Source organism: Doryrhamphus excisus, linkage group LG22 (genome assembly GCF_037039965.1).
Source record: "Doryrhamphus excisus strain RoL-2023G ecotype Guam linkage group LG22, RoL_Dexc_Guam_v1.1, whole genome shotgun sequence".
In the NCBI taxonomy this organism is placed as follows: domain Eukaryota; kingdom Metazoa; phylum Chordata; class Actinopteri; order Syngnathiformes; family Syngnathidae; genus Doryrhamphus; species Doryrhamphus excisus.
In genome coordinates, this window is record NC_136378.1 from 2,006,947 (window position 1) to 2,017,351 (window position 10,405).

A 10,405-nucleotide genomic window follows, 5' to 3' on the forward strand; every position below is an offset into this window, starting at 1 on the left:
CTAGAATTAAAAATTAAAATAAGTTAAGTGATAAGAAAAAGAAAAACGAACATGATATGTGAATTAAATGGACATTTCAACAAATCTAGTACTTTTTCCAGTTGGCCTAAATTACAGTAAAAAAAAGAAAAAAATCATAACTATTTGTACTAAAATAAAAACAAAATATTACAACAAAAAAGTTGCAGTTTTACAAGAAAATGAGGATATCCTTCCCCACTGGACATGACTTCTCTTTTCAAGATTGGATTTAAAGAAGGTGTAGAGGAAGGGAACCTGAGGAGGAATCACAACACATAACTATAATATAAATGTATTCATTTCTAATTTATTATAATTTATTATAATTTATTGGCTTTCCATTAATTCATCTGACCAGTATCTTTGGCCACTTCTTTCCACTCCTTGAGCATAACATAAATACATGAAATACATTATGTGTGTCATAAAAGGTGAATCTGTGTGAATGATTCTTACTCAATGACGCCATCTGCTGGAAAATGTTCATCAACGACCGATTACTGTTACCTTTAAAATGGAGACTTTTGTATATTTCCATTTGTACATTTCTAAAAATATATGTAATATTTCAACTTCAGTTCAAAAATAGTAATGGAAACCATTAAAATATTGTGTTATTGTTTGTTAAGATTAATCAAAACGTGCCGTTGCTTTGTTCTACATTTATAAATAAAACATATTTCATATTTCAATATTTAAATTTCCTGTGGTTGCTTCATCGACGTACTTAGTTTGTTTTTGACACGCCTTTTCTCTCTCATTTGGTTATATGCTCATACATTGCTCTGCATTAAACTTCCATATACAAACGCGCCCTCTAGTGGAAAAAGGACGACACTGCGGTCAAAAAGAGAAGCACCACCGGTCACAACAAGTTCAGCACCAAGATAATGAACAGCTCCACTGACCACAGCGGCTATAAATGAAGTTTATTTTTAATTCTTCTTATACAATACTTAATTAATAATATTATTATTAATAATAATAATAATAATTGTTATTATTATTGTATATATTATATATATTATATTATACATTATATAATAATAATAATAATTATTATTATTATTATTACTATTATTATTATTATTATTTTTATTATTATTTATTTTTTCCATCCTATTATATATATAGATATATAGATATATAGTATATTTATTCATTTTATTAATTGTGTTTATATTTAGATTTTAAACCATTATTTCTCGCAGGTTTGATGATGACGGCCACAAATATACATATATTATATATTATATAATAATGTACATATATATACTACATTTTTATAGCTCGTAGTCTCCAACCCCCAGCACTCTTAGCGCTACTTTGGCAATAAAGAACGGAATGGTGAGCTAGCTGTGTTTTCTTTATGTGACTAAATTAAATTAAATTATACTTCATTAATTATATTACACAGCATTCAAACAGTGTAATAATTGAGTTTAGGCTATTTTGTGTAGGGTACCACACTTTGGTAACACAATTGAATACAATTGTAGTGATCCTAAAGGGGGAAATGGCCGGTTTGTGCACCAAAAAAGTGAAAAAAACAAAAGCAAATGGCTAAAAAGTTATTCCTACTGCAGAAACTTCACAGCCGAAGCTCCATTTATTGCATATTAACCAAGCTGACCTACATGAGATGCCCCTTCTGGATCACCTTACCCCAGAGAAGGTCGCCCTGCTCCTTCCACGGCTCTCCACGGACACCCTTTCCCTTATTAACGAAATTATTCTCAGTCTGAGCCACACAACGACCTAATTAAAGCTGCTTTGTTCCTGGCCAGTAGCCATCTGTAACGTGTAGAACAATTTCCCAGAGAATAAGTAAAAGGGCACACAGAGAAAGAGAGAAGAGAAAGAAGCTCCATGCCCCCCCGAGCGAGCTCCCATCCAGGTGTGGCATTTAGAGGAGTCCACCCCCACCCCCTCCTTTTCCACCCCGTTCCCCCTGACGCTTGTATTCGTGTGTCGGTGCTCTTAATTAAAGTGATATTTTCTAGAAAGGAGTTTCTGTTTGTTCAGTTAATGAACCCCCACCATTCTCTGCGGGCAAATGGAAATGCAAGCGCTCCGATTAGCATATGTTAGCATTTTAGTGTGTTTATTCATCTAGGTGGAAAACAGCTTACCGAAGCGAAAAGATTGGAGGAGCTGTGGAACTTTTTTCTGCCTGAAAATAATTGACTTGAGTAAATTAAAGCTCGGTGTAGAAAACGTACACCTAAATGCCGTCTGCATACAGATACGCTGGCTCTGCGCTTAAGCCTTTTGTTGGGGTCCTTTCTCGGGAAACAGCTAATAGGGTTGAAAGATGCAACAGCAAGAAAACATTACCGATATTTACCTACTAACCATGTTTAGTCAGTTGCAGATCATTGTTTGAATCGCAAGAAAATACACGTCAAAACTTTTTGAAAGCCCAATTTATAAAACATAATCATTTTTAATATGATGTGCTATATATATCACTATATTGACAGTTAGTATGGTACCCATTATGTCATTGGATGGTCATATCACCTTGTACTTAAAAATATAAAAAAATAAAAACAAAAACAAAAAATTTTTAGAAAGCAGGAAGTGAACAAATGTAACAGTTACTGATTGTAAAAGTACCAGAAGGGTAGGATTTAATAAGCTTTGCTTTTTCCTACTCCTTTTGGACATTTGAATGCAGATTAGACAGTATTATTATTATTATTACATGCATGCCTTTGGATGGCCACAATAAAAGGACACACAAAAGTGCAGTTGATATGCACTGGGATTTTTTTTACAGCAAGGAATTGTGCACAGACATGGGGTATGGCATAACAATGGGCCAATCATGGTGCATCCAAATTGCGATAAAACTGCATATTTTGGAATGGCCTTTATCATTATTTTGTCTAATCAGCATGGTGATATGCCACATTTTGGAGAGAAATATGCTATTTTTATATTTTACCTCTTAAGCTAACTACAAAAGTATGTTGCAATTCTATTTTTGTTGTTTTTTATGTTCTTAGTTAATTGCATTAATTACGGCAAGCAGAATATTTTTCATTCGGACAAATGCTGAAACATGTGTAAAAAATACTTTATTTCCATGAATGTATTTACAGTACATAACTGAGGGGTGACCCCCGCATCTTTTTTTTTTGCCTGATGTTGTGTGGCCTGCATATACAGTACATCATGAAGGAGATACAAAAACACACTTTCTATGTAGATCCGTATGTGCAAAACAATCATCTACTGAAGCTTCGAATACAATTGGATTTGATTGTCTATAAATTAACAGTAATAATAATGATAGTAATAAAAAAAAATGTTGTCATTTAAATAACTGCAACTTCCATTCCCACCTCGAGTCGCTCACATTTAATCACGTTTAAGCCGAATGTTTATGAATTTATGGAGGTGATCCATCACTCAAATCATCCGCTCAGAGAGTTAAAGAGGCGTCAGTCATTGTACAGATCGTTATTGATCATGGCAGCCTCCCCCTGGGGGGACATTTGTAGGCGTCGCTTCTTGCCGAAGGTGGAGAAGGAGTTGTGGACGTCCAAGTCGCTGCGCTGAACTGCGGGTCTCAGAGTGCAAAAGCCAGACGGCGTCCCGGGAATGTAGACGTTGTGGTGGTAGTCGGGCGGCGGGTGCGGGTGAGGGTGGGCGGGGTTGGATGGTTGCTGCTGCTGGGGCGGAGGGGTGCACCGAGGAGTCCAGGGCCGGGAAGGGACACCACTGCTTTGTGGGGACATCTTATATTCTCCTGGAGGGGAAATTACACTTCAATGCTACGATACTTGTCTTGGTATAAGTACATATGAAATATAAATATGAAATCTCCTTTTCAGCTCATGTAGCCTACCTTTCGGACCTCTCATATGAGTACCCCAGGTCCAGTACTGCCCAGGTGCCATAGATGTGACATAGTTTTCGGGGTCTGCATGCATAGCCTTGCGCATTAGCGTCCCATCCATGTTGATGGAGTTGTAACTGCGAGGAAGATGACAACCCGGTCACTGCTGTGACGTGCGTGCGTACAGGAAACAGGAAGTGTTACCTTTTAATGGAGGAATTGTGATTCTTTGTCAGCGTCCAGTCTGTGTTTGGCTGCTTCAGCTGCGGAAAAGAAAAAAAAAAAACGATGTGAAGTCAATAAGTCATCCGCACGGTGACTCGGTGCACCAGCACAATCCAATGAGGTGTAGCTATATGGGTTCAAGATGCGTTCAATGACTGTGGGAAATCATGACATGTTTTTTTTTTGTGCTTCTGAGTGGTGTTGAACTGCACTTGATCTTACTAAGAGTGGTTTCTAACACTGGAGTCCTCACATAAGCTAGAAACAGCTCTTAGTATGATGGTATTTATTAGAGCAGGTTTACCTAATGTTGTGGTCAGGGGTGTACAATGTCTAAACCCAGCTCTAGAATGAAAAAGGAAACACATCTAATCAAAATGGGACATTTTCATTCAACAAATAACACCAAATTCCCAGTTTTCTGCTGTTGAATGGCCTAAATAAGTCCTGAACAGACACACATGATTGGTCTACATGAGCCATAAGCAGGGGCGTCACTAGGTTCTGAGGACCAGGGGGGGCTTAGCCCCCTGGAGATGCAAAGGATATGAAGTAGACAAAAAATCCAAAAACCAAATAAGGAACAAGAACCGGGATATAATTTCCCACTTTTGGACAGATTTAGTAGAGATACTCAATTGTTTTAGGCCACCATTAAATCCCATTCTGTCCAGTGGACAGTAGTATATAATAACCATTATTATATTATTAATTAGCCTATTATTTTTACTATCATCATTATTCTTCTTCTGATTATTATTACTACTACTACTACTAGTAGTAGTAGTAGTAGTAGTAGTAGGCTAGTATTAGCCTGCTTATTGGAATGCTTATTAGCCTGCTTTTGCCCTATTATATGAAATTTGTCAGATTTTTTTTTGTAAAAAATAATAATAATAATAATAAATGTAAAAAAAAATCCGTACAAAAAAATATCATTATTTTTAAGAACATTACTAACATTTTAAGAACATTTTATGGGGGATGGGGCACCCCTAAAATAGGCCTAATGACGCCACTGGCCATAACAATAAAGGTTATTCTGATTTTTTGTGTAAAAAAAAAAATCTATAAAAAATAACAAAAAATCTCTTTAAAAAATCATTGTTTTTAAAAACATTAATAACATTTTGGGAACATTTTAGGGGTGTTTGGAGCCCCCCTAAAATAGGCCTAATGATGCCACTGGCCATAACAATAAAAGTTATTCTGATTTTTTTTGTTTAAAAAAATCAATAAAAAATATATAAAAAATATGATTCTTTTTAAGAACATTACGTACATTTTAAGAACATTTTAGGGGGGATGAAGTCCCCCTAAAATAGGCCTAATGACGCCACTGGCCATAACAATAAAGGTTATTCTGATTTTTTTTTGTAAAGAAAAAAAACCCCCAAAAACAATGAATAAAAAATAAAACAAAATCTATAAAAAAATATAATTTTTGAGAACATTACGAACATTTTAAGAACATTTTAGAGGGTATCAAGCCCCCCTAAAATAGGCCTAATGACGCCACTGGCCAGAACAATAAAGGTTATTCTATTCTAACTCAATGCTGCCCTCGTGTGGATGTCTGCTGTAAGTTCATGTTGCTGTTCTTGCCTTCAGCTAAGATTCGCCTGTCACTTAGTTTTCCTTTTATCCTCCTTGGCGCTGCGGGAGGGGTGAAAGAGGGCACCCGGGTGATATTTATTCTTTCTCTCTCGTATTATACATCCCACGCTCTATTAATTCACTTAAAGTCGCTATAACATGAACAATGCGATCCAAAAGCGTAATAATATGATTATTCATATTGAAATATGTATTCAGAACGCATCCTTTGCCAAGGAGGCTGCAAAAAGCAATTAGAAACCAAACAGGATGAAACAGAACACGATTGTAATCTTCAAAGGGAAGCTCGCCAAGGAGGAAAATGAAGGAAATTATCATTGTTTTGTTTGCGTGGGTGTGTGTATATATGTGTGTATATGTGTGTGTGTGTACTTTACATGAATATATGTCTGCGTGAACAAGGTCTGTCATTATTAGAGCCTTGGAAAGTCACTTGAGGTCCTTGAAGGGATGCTCGTGCACGCCTTCACCTCCATCGTGGGCGCGCTTCATGGCGTCATTGGATGATTTGTCCTCACGACCTCTCCCAGTGTGTGTGTGTGTGTGTGTGTGTGTGTGTGTGTGTCACTGCTGAGTGAATTAGGGAGCCAATTAACGATTAAAGAGGGACGGTCTCTCCACAAGGAGCTGCATAACAACCCCCCCCACCCCCCCACCCCACACAAAAATAGCATTCCCGTGACCGAAATGACATTCGTCAGTCTCCCTGCGTGGGGTGATGACCACGCACACACACACACACACACACACACATGCACATTAACGGTCTACTGCCCCGTCTTCCGGAATTAGAAAACACTACATCCCGCCTCCTTTCATCCCCCCTTGCCCCCCCCCCCGCTGATAAATATGACTTCGCATCCCAACCCCCCCCCCCCCTGCACCCAGAGGACATCACCGGGACCCATCTACAGGCGGGCCACGTCCACGTCCAGCCGTGTCCTTGTGCTCCCTCTTCTTTCATTCCATGCGTCCCCTGCCCCCCCCCCTCCAAAAAACAGAACATTTGCCATTTTTCATCAATAATGGACAGCCCTCCTCCCTCCCGTCGAGAATACGCCACATTGTGCAGTATAATGCCTATGTGTGGGTGCCCTTGAGGGGGTGGCCAGGGGGGGTAAGGGCTGGGGGGGGGGGGTGATTTGTCCTACATTGTCAGACAGGACCCGCCTTGGCTGCACCAAAAAATGGACAAATGAATCTAAACTGTCATTCACCTTGTCCATTACCCTTGACTTGTTGTTCAGACTCTGTTGTGCAGGGGGAGCAATTTAGCCCCCCCCCAGACAAACCCCCCCTCCCTTATGACACTGATGGAGGAGGCATTTAGAAAGATTTATATATTTTCTCAGCAAATTAAGATGCGTAATTGTCGACTTTCATTCCGGGACACATGCAGCATATATGTTCCTGGCTTCCGTTAACGCGTCAATTAAAAATTAATCTCTGATTAATTAATTCCCTGCATGCAAAATATCACGACGCTGCACAGTGACCAGGACACACAGTTAAATTAAAAAGCACTAAGTTGTTCCAAATGTGATCTGGTTCGACTAAAAGAAAGCATGATGCGTTCAAATGTGATCCGGTGCGACTGTGATGCATTCAAATCCCCCCCCCCCTCTCCCCTCTCTGAGTTGATTTTTTTTTTTTACCTCATTCGGGGTGGTCGCTCCGTTGTTCACAGACGCCCCCCAAGAGTGCTCGGCGCTCTTGGCTTCGTTGTTGCGCGGCGTTCCGCTCGGGCTGCACGGCTTCAGAAACATGAAGTCACTTTTAGCCGATTCGGGTGTCAAGCACACTTTGTAACAATAAGGGGCGGCCATGCTGCTGCTTCCGTTCACTTCCATGCAGTTAGTGGGGACTTTGTTGGCGGAGGAGGAGATCTGCAAGTTGAGGTTGGATTTTTTGAACACCTCAGCGGGAGGATCCGGTTGGAAGCCCCCGCAGCAGCAGCAAGCAAAGGGGGGCAGGTTGTACCCGCTTAGAGTCTCCCGGTCTTTGTAGCACTTGACCCCGGCCAGGACTATGATAGCCACCAGGAAGATGAAAGAAATGGTACTGAGTGACACGATCAGGTACAGGGCCAGGTTCGAAGGGGGCTGAGGGCTCAGTGTGAGGTCCCCGTAGTCGGATAAGGACTCCGGGACGCTGTCCACAACAGTAAGGACCACGGAGACTGTAGCGGAGAGTGGGGGCTGCCCGTTGTCCTTGACCAGTATAACCAGTCTGTGTCTGTATGCGTCTTTGTCCACGAGCCTTCGAATGGTCCGGATTTCGCCCGTGTACAACGCCACGCTGAACAGTCCCGGGTCGGTGGCCTGCATCACTTGATACGACAGCCTCGAGTTTTGCCCCGCGTCCGCATCCAACGCCGTGACCTTAATGACAAGATAACCCGCATCCACGGAACGGGGGACTACCTCCGTGGCTACGGTGCCGTTTTTCGGTAACGGCGACACAATAACCGGCGCGTTGTCGTTCTGGTCCAAAACGAAAACGTTCACAGTCACGTTGCTGGCCAGTGGCGGGAAACCTGCGTCCTGAGCTTGGACTAAAATGTGGAAGTTTCGAAGTTGCTCATAATCGAAGGAGCGCAGAGCGTAAATGTTACCGTTGTCCGAGTTAATCGACACGTACGTGGACACCGGCATGCCCTGGATTTGACCCTCGAGAATCGAATAAGACAGATAGGAGTTCTGGTTGGAATCGGGGTCGAAGGCAGTCACGGTGCAAATCGAAGCGCCGGGGGCGTTATTCTCAGTCACGTACACGGTGTAGGAAGGCTGCGAGAACCGTGGGGGGTTGTCGTTCATGTCTGACACTTGAACCACGATGGTTTTTCTCGTGGACAGCGACGGCGAGCCCAGATCCCGAGCCGTGAGAGTGATGTTGTACTCCGACACCGTCTCCCTGTCCAGAACCTCGCTTGTGACCAAAGTGTAGTAGTTTTTAAAAGAGGAGTGGAGCTGGAAGGGGACGTTGTTAGGGATTTGACAGTCCACGTTCCCGTTCTCGCCAGAGTCCTGATCCATGACGCTGATCACAGCTATAACTGTGCCGGGAGGCGCGTCCTCCAGCACAGGGGTGGACACGGACGTGAGAATGACTTCCGGGGTGTTGTCGTTCACGTCCACGATGTCCACTAGTACTTTGCTGTGCACTGCGACCGCAGAGGGTCCCCTGTCCCTCGCCTGTACGTACAGTTCGTACACGCTGGCTTTCTCGTAGTCCACGACGCCTTTAACGCGGATCTCGCCGGTGTACGGATCCACGCTGAAGAGCTCCCGCACTTTGAGAGGCGCGTGTCCGCTAAAAGCGTACGTCACCTCCCCGTTTGAGCCCTCGTCCAAGTCTGTGGCGTTCAGCTTCAGCACCAGGGTCCCCCTGGGTGCGTTTTCCACTAAGCTGGCCCGGTACACGGAGCGATCGAACACGGGGACGTTGTCGTTCGCGTCTAGCACCGTGACAGTAATCAAGGCGGTTCCGGAGCGTTCGGGTGATCCGCCGTCGAAAGCGGTCAAAACCATTTCGTGTTTTTTTTGGCGCTCCCGATCCAAAGGGGTGTCCAGCACCAGTTCCGCAAACTTGCTCCCGTCGTTGCGCGTCTGGATGTTCAGAATAAAGTGCTCGTTTGCGCTCAGCTGGTAGGAGCGCAGAGAGTTCGTGCCCACATCCAAGTCTTGCGCGCTCTCCAACGGGAAACAGGAGCCTGGCGCAGCCGATTCCGTGATATCGATGTTAAATTCGCTCCACGGGAAGCTCGGGGAGTTGTCGTTCACGTCTAAGATCTCCACTTCCACTCTGTAGAGCTCCAAAGGGTTTTCAATGACGACTTGCAGGTGTAAGAAACAGCTGGGGCTGCGCTCACAAAGCTCCTCTCTGTCTATTTTCTCATTAACAAACAAAATCCCGTTCTCTAAGTTCACTTCTAAATACTGCTTCTTGGCTCCGGATACGATTCGGAAGCGACGCGCGGACAGCTTAGCCACATCCAAGCCCAGGTCCTCCGCGATGTTGCCCACGAAGGCTCCGTGCTCCAGCTCCTCTGGGATGGAGTAGCGAATTTGCGCAAGCACCAAGTCCACCACGCAGGCACACAGAAGCAGGGAAACGACGAGCCCTGTCACTGGCACCCAGCTTCCTCTGGAGAGCCTCTGATCCATTTCTGTTACCGTGCGTAAAAGTCACATCAGCCAGACATGGTAGAAATACGCACGAAAGTCACAGCATAAAACGCGTGTAACTTTACCACATATTTGCTAACTTTGAGTGGATTCTGTGTGAAAACTGCGTCTCTCTCTTTTTCCGCTGCGCTCCATGCGAGACACGGGAGGTGTGGGAAGTGGGGAGGCTCGCACTTTGATTTTCCACTGTATTAGACACCCAGAGGAGCCCGGCTGTGGAAGTGTGTGTGTGTTAGAGGAGAGAGAGTCACACGGAGACAGATAGAATGAGAAGGGGTGGAGAGTGGATGGAGCTCCTCGCAGCTCCGTATTGGCGGACCCAGACTCTAATTACGGTCGACGTTTAACCATCCCCACCCACCCCCAGTGTCACTTCCACTGGCCCACTAAGGAGACGAGAAGGCGTCCGTTTGACACCAGACGTCAGTGGCAGATTTGGATTAAGAGGGCAAATTGTGTTGTGGGTGTTGTTCTCTCTTTCTAGACTGGAGGATTTGTATTTGGTTTG

The 10,405-nt window shown here is 43.4% G+C and overlaps 1 protein-coding gene across 1 annotated transcript; it reads right to left on the reverse strand.

Moving 5' to 3' along the window:
* Positions 1-3,084: 3,084 nt before the first annotated feature.
* LOC131110569 (protocadherin alpha-C2) lies at positions 3,085-10,113 on the reverse strand. Its single transcript, XM_058063797.2, has 4 exons — positions 7,366-10,113; positions 4,073-4,131; positions 3,878-4,005; positions 3,085-3,778 (listed from the first exon to the last, which is right to left on the reverse strand). The coding sequence occupies exons 1-4, from the start codon at positions 9,874-9,876 to the stop codon at positions 3,471-3,473; spliced, it is 3,006 nt and encodes a 1,001-aa protein (XP_057919780.2). The 5' UTR covers positions 9,877-10,113; the 3' UTR covers positions 3,085-3,470.
* Between the last annotated feature and the right edge of the window lie 292 nt (positions 10,114-10,405).